The sequence below is a fragment of the Callorhinchus milii genome, unplaced genomic scaffold (assembly GCF_018977255.1).
Source record: "Callorhinchus milii isolate IMCB2004 unplaced genomic scaffold, IMCB_Cmil_1.0 Scaffold29, whole genome shotgun sequence".
Classification (NCBI taxonomy): Eukaryota; Metazoa; Chordata; class Chondrichthyes; order Chimaeriformes; family Callorhinchidae; genus Callorhinchus; species Callorhinchus milii.
Window position 1 is genome coordinate 1,846,113 of NW_024704770.1, and position 13,800 is coordinate 1,859,912.

Here is a 13,800-nt window from a genome sequence, read left to right on the forward strand (position 1 = left end):
CCCAACCTCCCTCTAAAACTCTCCGAACCCGTACGCAACCTAGGCATCAGGTTCGATCCCCAATTATCCTTCCTCCCCCACATCCGATCCCTCACCAGCACTGCTTTCTTCCACCTCCGACGCATCGCCCGTCTCCACCAATACCTCTCCCCAAAAGCTGCTGAAACCCTGGTCCGTGCCTTTGTCATCTCTCGGCTGGACTACTCTAACGCCCTCCTCGCCGGTCTCCCCTCCACTACCATCCATAAAATCCAAATCATTCAAAACTCTGCCGCCCGCATTCTCACCCTCACAAAAGTCAGCTCCCCGATCACCCCAGTCCTTGCCAGACTGCACCGGCTGCCTATCTCAGAGAGGATCGATTTCAAGATCCTCACCCTTGTATTCAAGTCCCTGCACTCCTCTGCTCCCCCCTACCTTTCTGACCTCTCTCCTCAAAACAGTACCCGTTGCCTTCGTTCCTCCGGGTCTGGCCTCCTCCTCGTCCCCCGAGTCCTCTGCTCCACCCTCGGCGGCCGTGCCTTCAGTCACTATGCCCCGAGGCTCTGGAACTCCCTTCCTCACTCCCTTCGCCTCACCCCCTCTCTTCCTATTTTCAGGTCTCTGTTGAAGAACTTTCTTTTCGACCGCGCCTTTGGTCACCTTCCCCCCCACCTCCCCCATGGCTCGGTCCCTGGATCCGTTACTATGAAGTGCTCTGAGACTCCGTCCGGCGTGGAGGGTGCTATATAAATCCAAGTTGTTGTTGTCTGTCCAGCTCGCACCACTCTACCCATTAGGGCTTTGGCTTGCAGGGTAAACAGAATCTGAGTGGGTTGAGTCCCTACCCCCAGTGACTGGACTGCCCTTCCAGGTCCTGCCAATGAGTTAGGCTGGGCTGTCCTGTTCTTTCAATACGTCCATATTACTAACTATAACCTCGATGGTGAGGACTGGGCACTGTGTTCCCATGCTAGAGTTAACCATTAGTGATTACCACCTCAAGTGCTCATACATGAAAGCACATCCCTCCTCAAAGAGAACTCAATGTTTTACTGTACATAAAAAATAAAGTTAGTGAACAAAAGGAGTAGCTTCTGCATCGGGTTTCATCTCTGTTCAATTATTGATAAAAATATGACTCATGAGGGCTTCTTGTTCCCCTGGCACATTACATAAGGTGACAGTAGACCTTGGCACTATAATGATCAAATTCTTTTCAATATAGCAGGCGCATCGGACAAAATGCTGTATAAGTGGGGATGTGCTTATCATCAAGGAACGTCTGTCAATTCCTATGGGAATTCCACAGGGTGCAACCTTTCAAAAGCAATCATTTTATCCAGGTTTCTTTACAGCCAGTTACGAAATCCATATACTCCACATCTAAAGCATAGAGGGATTAAGGGATATGGGGATAAATCGGGCAGAAGGAGTTAGGCTAGAAGATCAGCCATGATCTTATTGAATGGCGGGGAAGGCTCAAAGGGTCGAATGGCCTACTCCTGCTCCTAATTCCTATGTTGCACAAGTGCTGGTCTATCAGTCGGAACAGAAGTTCAGACACTCTGCCCCCATCCTTTGGAACTCCATCCCACAGTCCCTTCGCCTCACTCCCTCCCTTGCCTCCTTCAAGGCCCGTCTCAAGACCCTCCTCTTCCACCGGGCCTCGGTCACCCCCATACCCACAAAATACAGTCACTATACTTTACAGTACATTCTGTGAAGCTCTTTGAGACATCTTGACAACCTGATAAGGCACTATATCAATTGCAAGGATTATCATTATCATTATTATTATAATTACCCCCACCCACCCTGCCCTCCACGTCTCCTGATTCCCCCCCAGCTCGGGTCCAAATCTCTGCCTGTCCAGCAGCTTGTGACATCCTCCTGAAGTGAAAGGCGATGTGTAAATGTGAATCTGTTGGGTGTTGCTTATCAATCCCTGAAACAATGGAGCTACCAGAACAAAGCTCCAAGTTCAGATAATAACCCTTTCTAATCAGCTAAGCAGGCAGCTGAACCATCTGTTTCTGTGAACAGAAGCAGATTCATGCGTAGCAATAAGAGGCAGCAGTACGTTCACCGGGTTAATTTCTGAGATCAGACTGTGAGCGCTTTAGAATGGAACAGTTTTTATTAAAGAAAACACTTACAATTCACCAACGTAGAATTGTACAGCGGAGGATTCAGCCTTTACAGCTTCTGATGGGGGTATCCAGGCCAAGGGGGGGCGGCATCGTCTTAAAATTAGAACGAGGCCATTTTAGGAGTGAAATCAGGAAGCAGTGTTTCACCCGGAGTAATGGAAATCTGGAACTTTCTCCCTCCCCCAAAAGCCTGTGGATTATGGCTGTGGATCCATTCACATTTTTGAGACTGAGATGGACACAGATTTGTGAGGTCGGGGTATCAAGGGATATGGCGCAAAGGCGGGTAATTGGAGTTGAGATACGGATCAGCCGTAAGCTTATAGAGTGATGGAACACACTCAAGGGGCTGAATGGCCTACTCCTGTTCCTATGTTCCTTTTATATATACATATATCATGTTTCACCCCCCAAAATACAGTCTTTTTGAGGTGAATCATAATGGCTCGAATGGTGAAATTCTGTGGAAGCTTTTGAGTCGTCTCAACCTCATGAGATAAATTTTTATATCAAATGCAAGGATTATTTATTATGCTCCCAGCCAGCTGTTTGACAGAGCTATCTGCCTTCTCACCCTTTTTATTTCTCAAATTTCCTTTCAGCTCTTATGGATTCTGCTTCAACCACAGTTTTTGTTAAAGCATTCCTCCCCCGTGTGTGAAAATAATTGATCCTAACCTCCCTCTCTCCCTTTGTTTTTATGAGAAGAACCTTAAATGTATGCCCTCTAGTGGAACTGCACTTAACGCTTTCAGAATGTCGTACACCTCTAAATGGTCTCAGTGAAAAAATCCCAGATTTTAGAACAATAATTCTTGCATTTGATATAGTGCGTTATCACGGTTGAGACATCGAAATCTATATTAGACCATAAGATGTAGGAGTACGCCATTCGACCCCTCGAGTCTGTCCCGCCATTAATAAGATCATGACTGATCTTCTAACCTAATTAAATATTTTACGGTCTAACCTTGTAGCTAAACCCGCTCATCTCCGACCTCTCTCAAAGGTATTTGCATCCTTCAAACCACATCTCGATTAAATTACCTTCGTATAACGCCTTTCACATCAGGAAGACGTCCCAAGGCGCTGGACAGTCAGGGATTTCGACCCGAGCAGGGGGTAAGCATCAGGAAGGGTAAAGGGTAGTGTTGGGTAGAGTTAGGAGAGTGGCCGATGGCACGGTCGAAGAAGAGGGTCTTAAGATGTGTCTTGAAGGAGGCAAGGTAGGGGGCGAGGCGGAGGGACTGTGGGATGGTGTTCCAAACGGTGGGGGCAGGGAGGATGAAGGCCTGACCGCCGATGGTGGGGGAGGCTGGATGGGGCACGTGTTGCAGGCCAGGGCCTGCAGATCGGAGTGAGCGGACAGGTTGATATGGCAACTTGATATTAAGCGCTTGAGATTCTACCCGCGTAAAGGGTACTATATAAATGCGAGTTGTTGTTTTTACTAAAGTGGAACTTCTAAACCAACACAATACCAATCACGTATCCAAGTTTAGCATCAAACAGGTCATGTCTAGCATGGTATGGCAGACTAAATCTGAAGAGTTAATCTAACCTCTCCGCTCCCTTAATGAGCCTTAATCTCAAAGCACTTGCTTTTTGAACCCATGTGTTATTCATCCAGTCCTCCTGTAGCCTCTGAAGAAACATTACCAGATTATGGACAGTTTTGTGCTCTTCAATTGCATTCCCTGGGAAATGCATCGGAATTGCCCCAAACACATTTTACACAGAACCATTCCAATCAATTGAAGAATCAAGACTTTCGTCCATTTAATCAGGATTGGAGATGAATTCAAATAATAATAATCATTTGCACCCGATGTAGTGCCTTATCACTTGTTAATGCGCTTCACAGGACTGATTGTAAATTGTAAAGTGAACTGATTGTATATTTTGCAGTCGAAATATGGCAGCTAACTGCACGTAGCTGTGTCTCATAAACAGTTGTGGATCAAGTGACCAAGTTATTATTTTTTAAAAATGTGTTATTAACCCCTGGAAAAGTGATCCACCAATCGACTAATAGCCAGGTTCCTATTTACTGCTAGGTAAACAGTTATTTTCCGGGGGTGATAATCCCTTCAAAATTATTTTAAAAATAATAATCTGGTCACTCAATCCATGACTGTTTGGTGGACGCTGCTGTGCGCAATTGGTTGCCACGTTTCGTGCACAAAATATACAGTCGCTCCACTTTACAGTGTATCCTGTGAAGCGCTTTGAGATGTCTCGAAGACATAAGGCACTAGATCAAATGCAAGCATTATTATCATCATGATTATTAGATCAAATGGAAGGACTATTATCATAATTGTTTTTGTTGCCCCTGTGGTTCAGGGACTAGTATTATAGACTCACGTTTGTTGGCCTGCAGTGACTGCTCCTCTCCGAGGGGAGCTGAGGCAGGTTTAGGAAGAGACTGTGGCTTGGAATGGACTGGAGTCCCCTGTGAGTTAGTGTCAATCGCTGTCACCGATCCATTTTTCTCCTGGAGGTCCGACTTTCCAGAGATGTGTTCCGATCTCAACTCCGACTCCAGGGTTGACACCTCTTCATCATCGGGATCGATTACCACCACTAGAGAGAGGGGGGGGAAAAAAAAGTATATATAGTGAGAGCAATTTAATTAAAATTGAGGCACTGTTTTCCTTATTTCTTTACAAGATTTACCATCCGAATTTCAATCAGGACAAAAGGCAAATCTTTTCCCATGTATTTACCATTGGCAACAATGCACCAAATCTCAGATAGCAGGGAAAGGGCGAAAAAAATCTACAACCTCTCCACCTCCAACTCCCTCAGTAATAACCCAAAAGCACAACTTCTAAGCTCTCACGTTCTGTCAACGACCGATTTCCCTTCCAGATATCGACCTCGCCGTTGGGGGACAATTAGTGTAGTTTAAAAAAAGCATCAGAACTACTAATTATAAGGCTTTTGCAGTCCTGTACAAGCCTGTGCTCCGTAGCCCAGGGATATGAAAATTAATCGGAACAGCTCAACTCACGCTCCGGCTGAGATGCAGCTTAATAATAATTCTTGAATTTGAATAAAGCGCCTTATCACGACTTTGAGACATCCCACAGCGCTTCACAGGATATACTGTAAAGTGGATTGATTGTACATTTTGTGGGCGAAACGTGGCAGCCAATTGCGCACAGCAGTGTCCCACAAAGAGTCGTGGATTGAGTGACCCCAATTTTTTTTAATATAAAAATCTTGGAAGGTATTATTAGCCCCGGAAAAGCGATCCACCGATCAACTTATCGATTCCTACCGACTGCTAGGCGAACACAGGCGTGTGGAGTGAGTAAACCTGCCTAAGGTTTGGCCCCACCCGGGAATCGAACCCAAGTCCACTCGCTTTCGATACGAATCCTCAGAACTCTGCAGCTCGTGTACTGTCCCGCACCAGGCTTCGGGACCACATCACTCCCACCCTCGCTCGCCTCCACTGGCTCCCCATCCCCCAGAGGATTGATTTCAAGATCCTCATCCTCACCTACAAGGCCATTCACGGCCTCGCTCCCTCCTCCCTCTCCGACCTACTATCCCCCTACCTACCTGCCCGTACCCTCCGTTCCTCTGGCTCCGGTCTGCTCCACGTCCCCCGCCCCAACCGCCCTACCATCGGTGGTCGGGCCTTCAGCCTCTCAGCCCCCAGGCTCTGGAACTCCATCCCCCAGTGCCTTCGCCGCTTCCTCCCTTTCCTCCTTCAAGGCCGGTCTCAAAACCTTTCTCTTTGACCGTGCCTTCAGCTCCCCTCTCGACTCTCTTCCCCCTCCTCGCTCCCTCCCTTCCCTCCCCTCACCCTGACCATTTCCCCCCTCCTCGCTCCCTCCCTTCCCTCCCCTCACCCTGACCATTTCCCCCCTCCTCGCTCCCTCCCTTCCCTCCCCTCACCCTGACCATTTCCCCCCTGCTCGGGTCATGACCCAACTGTGCAGCGCCTTGGGACTTCCTCCTGACGTGAAAGGCGCTTTATAAATGGAATCTTGTTGTTGTTGTTGTTGCTAACCCCTACACGGACAGGATTCCACTTGGAAGTCAGTCCACATCTTGGCTTTCATTACGCTTGGAATGGAAGAATGTTGTGAGCCTGCGACAATACTATTTTACATTTCCATTATATAAGAGGATCACGATTGCACTAACTACAGTCTGAGAGACAGACATAAAGAGGCCCACTTTACGTGACATCTGGCACATTATGCACCACCCGCTGTTATTTAGCTCAATATTACCAACAGTAATTTTATGTGCAATGAAAAACTCCCCAGTGTACCTGCATTGATCAGAAAGACCAAATAAACTGTGCAAAGGTTACAATCCACTAGCAAACTGCAGAAGTTAATGTACTGAGTAAAAGGGTCCAGTTGCTGGGGTGCGGAACGCCCTACTGAGTAAGATAGTCGAGTCCTATAGCTTAGTGATTAGAGCGCTTGCCTCGTAAGTGAGAGGTCCTGGGTTCGATTCCCGACCGGGCGAAACGTTGGGCAAGTTTCCTTACTCCACAAGGCCCTGTTTACCTAGCAATAAGTAGGAACCTGGTTGTTAAGTCAATTGGCAGATCGCTTTTCTGAGTAGATATATATTTTGATCACTCAATCCACACAATCCAGTGTGCGACACTGCTGTGCACAACTGGTTGCTGCGTTTCGCCCACAAAATATACAGTCAATCTACTTATAATAATAATAGTAATCCTTGCATTTGATATAGCGCTTTTCGCATCGGGAGGACGTCCCAAAGCGCTTCACAGAACACACTGTAAAGTGAAGTGACTGTATATTTGTGGGCGAACGCGGCAGCCAACTGCGCACAGCAATGTCCCACAAACAGTCGTGGATTGAAAATGACCAATTTATTATTGTTTTTGGTTTTGGAAGGAATATTATTAGGCTCTGTGTGGAGTAAGGAAACTTGCCCAAGGTTTTGCCCTGACCTGCCGGGGATTGAACTCAGGTCTCTCGCTTGCAAAGCGAGTGCTCTAACCACTGAGCTACAGGACTCCACGTATACTTTACCATATATTCTGTGAAGTGCTTTGAACCATCGCGAAGACATGATAAGGAGTTGTATCAAATGCAAGGATTATTATTAGTAGTATGTCTTCACACCCCCCACCCCACCACCTTCTAGTATCATCTAGTTTTAATTCACACCTTCAAATTTTCCCCTCAGTAACAATTCATGCACTGAAGCTGCAGCTGTAACCCAGATACTATTCTTGTCTGCACACAACACAAGACAGGAAATCACAGAGCGAAAACTATTTTAACAATTAACTGTGGATATTCTACAAGAATAGCGATCCGGAAAACTTTTTTTTTAAAAGATAAGAAACTTGCAAACGGAAGCAATTTTACTGCAAAGGTTCAAAGGAATAATAGAAGTATCTGAAAAACAGATTTAAAACATTGATTTATGTTTAAAAATAAAGACTGAGAACTATATTGATGCAGTATGTAAAATCTAGGAATGAAGATTTTTATTATAGGAATCCTAGTGGAATAAAACTGTGGGGGGGAAATAATCTTTTTTCCCCGCTTCTTGGCACAATCCAACCCTTGTTTTTATTACTTTAGAGACCGAGGATTAGCACACTGACTGCAGGGCCAACACTGGTGAATTCAAGACTTGCACAAAATCTACACGCACACTTCCCGTTAGACAATTAGATTATATGGGAGTGGGACCACTCGCCGATTTGGAGAACAATTGTGCATTTACATCAGCTATAGATAAGGGACGACTAACTCAGGATTCAGCCCCCGAAATATACAGTCAATTAATTCACTTTACGGTATATTCTGTGAAGCACTTGGGACGTCTCAAAGATGTGAAGCCTCGCCCCCTCTCTTGCCTCCTTCAAGACCTGTCTTAAGACCCTCCTCTTCGACCGTGACTTGGGGGCACCCTCCCTACCCTCCACCCCGCCTGATCCCAACCAGCAGCTCGAGTGTGGACTCCTGATGTGAAAGGCCCCATACCAATGTAATGTGTTGTCGATAAGGGGTTAGGGGGGATGCAAGGATTACTATTTGGATGACATTTTAAAAATAGCATTTCATCTGTATTTTCAGATGCTCCGTTAACATTTTATTATCCTGGCGTCTTGGCTAACATCTCCCCCCCCCCACCTCACCCACCTCCAGGTAAACTGGTCATTTACTGCACGACTGTCTGTGGAATTTTTTCTGTGCACATTCGGCGTTGCTGTATTCGTTTACAAAGACAGTCACTGCACTTGGAACACTTGATAGCTATGCTAAAGCGCTTCGAGAAGCAACCAATAACGCAGAGATACGGAAGTAGGACATTACTGCGTCAGCCTTTTGCTTCACTGAGAAAAAAATGCCCTCGAATTACTTCACCCATTTAGTTAACACTAACGACCTTCACGACAAATGTTTGGAAGCAGCGGCCAAACTCAACATTAAAAGTGTTGAGCTCGTCAAATAATCCAAAAAAAGGCAGCATTTCCCAAGCATGATTTTAAGAAACATTTTTGAAAACGAGAGAGGCAAATCTGGAATTCTCCTCTTCCCTTAAAAAGGCTGTGGATTATGGCTGGAACCATTCCCAGTCTCAAGACTGGGGTGGATAGAATTTTGTTAGGTCGGGGTATCAGGGGGACAAAGGCGGGTAATTGAAGTTGAGGCGGAGATCAACTATGATCTAATCGAATGGCGGAACAGGCTCAAGGTGCTGAATGACCTCCTCCTGTTCCTATGTAATGGCATCTGGAAGTTCATTATCATTACACCACAGATCATTCCTACGTGACAGGCCTTTATAAAATACCTTGAAAAGTGCACACATCTGATAAAAGTACTTTACCTACCTCCTGCGGTGTGCAATGCTGGCAGCAAGCCAGCCGAGGGTTTTTTTTTTTTGAATAGGTTATTTCAAGAACCATCTCTGCCCAAAAGCATCCCTTTGAGGCAGTAAATGGCCTTCGAAAAACAGATGACTGGGGCCAAATGCAGATGAGGAAGTGAAATAAAAATCAGCAGCTCAGCTCACACATGTATTCATTCATTCAATCAGTCTACGAGTCAGACAAAAACCTTGAAGTTTTGGACATATCCATTTCAAACCTTGATCCTTAAAGCTCAGTGCCACTATCTGCCACACAACGTAATGTATCCATCCATTCATTCCAGACTTCAATCGGGTAAATTATACAATAATGTGCAATATAAACTGAAAACCAGATGGTGTCTGAGGGGCCAATTTATAGCAAGACCATATGGCGAAATCTGAAAGAATATGCAACATACACACAGCGTCTGCAACGGACGGCCCTCCCCCCAATCATCTTCCAACAATTCACTCATCCCAGCCCTCAGTTCATGTCGATGTCTCCATCTTTACTAGACATGAACAACTTGCTCTTGTCCGGGACCTTTCATGTAGAAAGAACCCTCAGCAATGTTAAATTGCGATAGAATTTGAAAGGCAGAGAACATCTACTTGCATTTACACAGTGCCCTTCGTGCGGGATGCCTCTTATCAAGTCCCAGAGGGCTTGATAAGAGGCAGAGCGCGACGTTGACCGGGGGGGCGGGGAAGTGAGAAGTGAGTTTCAGGCTGTAGTGTAGTGGTTAGAGCACTTGCCTCGCAAGCGAGAGGGCATACGTTTGATTCCTGGGTGGGTCGAAATATTGGGCAAGTTTCCTTACTCCACATGCCTCTGTCTACCCCAGCAGTAAGTAGCAAACCAGTTCTTGGTCGAATGGCGATCACCTTTCCTTCAAAAAATGATAATAATTTGGTCACTTCAATCCACGACTGTTTGTGGGTCACTGCTGTGCCGCGTTTCGCCCACAAAACAGACGGGTCCGTTCACTTTACAGTGGATTCCGTGAAGCGCTTTGAGACGTGTAGAAGATTATTATTAGTAGCTTGGTTTGTTTCATTGTGCACTAGCTGCTTAGGCCCGAGGGAATAGCTCTGCCGCCCGAACAATGGGACAAATTATATTACAAGGTAATGGAATTTTAAATCAAAGCAGGATTCTGTTGTTGATGCTTCAGAAATATCAGAATATACACAATTACGGGCTGACCTAATTTTACCTCATATAATTTTCACGTCAGCTCAACCACTACCTTGTCACGTCACCACAAAGCCCAATTTTAGCATTCGCAGTAAAGCCACATCCTCACACTTACTCAACACAACAACATCTGGCGGCGAGGGTAGCCAGAAACCTGGCAAGCGGGTCACACAGTTCAAATCATAACCCTTGCATTTGACACAGCGCCTGATTACATTTTCGAGACTTCTCAAAGCGCTTCGCAGAATATACTGTGAAGTGAATTGACTGTGCATTTTATGGGAGAAATGCAGCAGCCGATTGCGCACGGCAGCGTCCCCACAAACAGTCGTGGATTGAGTGACCAAATCATTTAATTTTTTTTGTTTGAAGGGATTACTGTCCCCAGAAAGGCAATCCGCCAATCGACTAAGAACTGGGTTCTTCCTCATTGCTCGGTAAATAGAGGCGTGTGGAGTAAGGAAACTTGCCTCACATTTCATCCTACTCGGGATTCGAACCCAGGTCCTCTCACTTGCGAGGTGAGTGCTCTAACTAGTAAACTACTTGGAAATGCCATAGCAAATTTTGCTAATTCCACTGTCATTTTCCTTAACAGGGAAGAGCACCCTGCCTCAGCCAGCTAACCTCAAGAATTTACCTTTCAGACAAAGAACGTATATACCTACAGCCGACAATAAATATCACTGCGATCTACCTGCCTCCTACGCGGGGAATTCAACCTATGTCAACAGTCAATGCACTTTACAGTATATTCTGTGGAAGCGCTTTGAAACGTCACGAAGACGTGATAAGGCGCAATATCAAATGCAAGGATTACTATTATTCACCTCCGAGTATTTGATGTTTGAGCTGATTAGGCGTTGGAATCTGGTCAAGTTCTCCCCTCCCACCAAGAGTCCAGAGTCACTGAAGTCCACAACAACAACAAATTACATTTGTATAGAGCCCTTCACATCAGGAGCACCCCACTATGACCCTGGCTGAGACCAGCTAACTCACCTTAGAGCTGCAATTGAACCCGAGGTCGTCCTAACTAGCCGATACTACTAAGGCTCCCCTCGCCTCTCCCCCCGGCTCGCTGTCAGATTCCGCCACTGTCAAGCGCTCCAGGACGCTATGTAGATGCAAGTTGTTCGTTATATTATTGGACAAATAGTACGTTCCCTGATTGTTTCAGGGCTTTCCAGGAGGGCGTTTGGGATCACACCAGCGCTTCAAACGCTGCAGTTACTAATTAGCTTAGAAACCTTGAGCTGTGTATGTAAACATCCGGAAGAAATGACAGCCAAAACAGTGCGACGGACCTGAATTAGCAGTCAGTAGTTTTCCCGTGTTAGCGAGGTTAGCTCTCGAAGCAAATAATCCTTGTATTGTATATAGCGCTTTATCATGTCATCGAGACGTCTGAAAAAGTGCTTTACTTCACAAGATAATAATAATCCTTGCATTTGATATAGCGCTTTTCACGTCTTCTCGACGTCCCAAAGCGCTTCACAGAATAGACTGTAAAGTGAATTGACTGTATATTTGTGGGCAAACGCGGCAGCCAATTGCGCACAGCAGCGTCCCACAAACAGTTTTGGGTTGAAAATGACCAATTTATTATTGTTTTGTTTTTTTTGGAAGGATAATTATTAAGGAAAGATACACTGTAAAGTGGTATGAATTGTGTTTTGTTGGCGAACCCGCTACCCTTCGCTTTTCGAATAGCAACATAGGATCTTTAACCTCCGCCTGAATCAGGTAGAAGGGGCCTCAGTCTAACGTTTCATGTGAAGGACGGCAGCTCGGACGGACAATGCCCAGCTCTACTCTGTTTGCCGTGTGAAACAAAAATATTTTCTGTCCTCCACAACTAAAAAGAGGAACAGAGAGAAAAAAGGTTAAAATTAATAAATTCCTTTCATTTTCAGAAAAGGTACTAACTGACAGCAGGACTTCCTCAATAAATGTACACGTAGGGTCTCAACTTGTCCCTATGTGTCCTTACCAGCTCTCAGACAAGACAAAGGAGCCTTTATTACTTACAATGTTCAGCTCTATGGTTGAATACCAATTCTCATCAGCATTCCAACTGCATCGTGTCATTAATAATCCTTGCATTTTTGATTTAGCGCCTTATCACGTCTTTGAGATGCCTCAAAGCGCTTCACAGGACACACTGTAAAGGGAAGATTGAGCGTATGACGAAACCACCCGACGTCCCAAAGCAATTTAGTGGCTGAAACCTTCAGGGCTCTCAGCAATAACATTTTTACAACATGCACTAACCTAAGTACCTTCGATTTGAACTTCTCAAAATGTTGCAAAGACTATGAGGATCCTCGAAAAGGGGGAGGAAGATTTACAGTTAAAAATACGTTCGTTTCTCAGTGTGGTTTTGAAATTAGGAAGGGAGGGCAAAAGAAAGCACGTAGCAGAGTGCTTGACGGAGAGCCAAGAGGTTTCAGACGAGGGAAGTTCGTTTTAATTACCAGCACTTGCATTATGCAATAAAATAATTAAGATTCAAATTTGGAGGCCTATAGCTCCGTGGGTTAGAGCACTCGCCTCGTAAGCGGGAGGACGCGGCTTCGATTCCCGGGCAGGGCAAAACATAAGAGCAAGTTTCCTTACACCACGCCACACACGCGCGCGCGCGCGGCTCTGTACACCAAGCGGTAAGTCGGAACCCAGTTGCTAGTCGATCGACAATCGCTTTTCTGGGGGCAACAATCCCTTTAAAAAAAATTAAAAAATGAGTTGGTCACTCAAACCACGACTGTCTGTGGGCCACTGCTGTGCGCAATTGGACGCCGCGTTTCACCCACAAACATATGCGGTCGATTCGTTTTACATTAATTTACTTTTGAGACATCTTGAAGACGTGATACGACGCCATATCAAATGCAAGGATTATTATTGCTGCATTTATACAGCATTTTACACATGGAACAAGTGGGATTGATCAGACGTCAACGTTGTGCGGGCAAATGTGGCAGCTTATTTGAGCTAGTAACACCTCACAAACAACAACTAGCAATTATCTCACGCCTTTAACTGGGGTGGCATCTCAGAATGCTTTAAAGAGGGAGACAGAAGAGCAATCCCTAGGGAATTCAACATAATCATGCATTTTAATTCCAAACTCTTTTCTCTGAATTACGCACTTTACTCTTGAGTGAAACTCACTGTCCGATTCCCGTAGACCTACTCTCCACCCATTACCCAACCCATAAACGATCGGTTACACATTAAGCAACTCATATAAAATCCAGCATATTCGTTGAAAAGTCCGTTGCTACGTTTCTCGGGTTTTAAAAATAAAAATCCTCCCCTTCGCCAAGCTTCAATAAAAAAAAAACTCTTATTGCACCTCAAGTGAAAACAACCAAATTGTTCGGACGAATAAAAGAACCATTTTACAACTGCAAATATGACAAATATCCCTTTTAAAAAAAAATGCGGTCACTCAATCCACCACTTGTTTGTGGGACCACTGCTGTGCGCAATTGACTGCCACGTTTCGCCCACAAAATATATAGTCAATTCACTTTACAGTATATTCTGTAAAGCACCTTGAGATGTCTTGAAAGTCGTGATAAGGCCCTG

At 45.3% G+C, this 13,800-nt stretch overlaps 1 protein-coding gene across 1 annotated transcript in view; it reads right to left on the bottom strand.

Moving 5' to 3' along the window:
* The window catches only part of si:ch211-194b1.1 (WIZ zinc finger), a 70,473-nt gene that overhangs the window by 24,508 nt on the left and 32,165 nt on the right, over nucleotides 1–13,800 (bottom strand). The window contains exon 6 of the mRNA XM_042344623.1: nucleotides 4,500–4,718. Within this exon, the coding sequence (XP_042200557.1) occupies nucleotides 4,500–4,718 (219 nt within the window). The remainder of the gene's footprint in view (nucleotides 1–4,499; nucleotides 4,719–13,800) is intronic.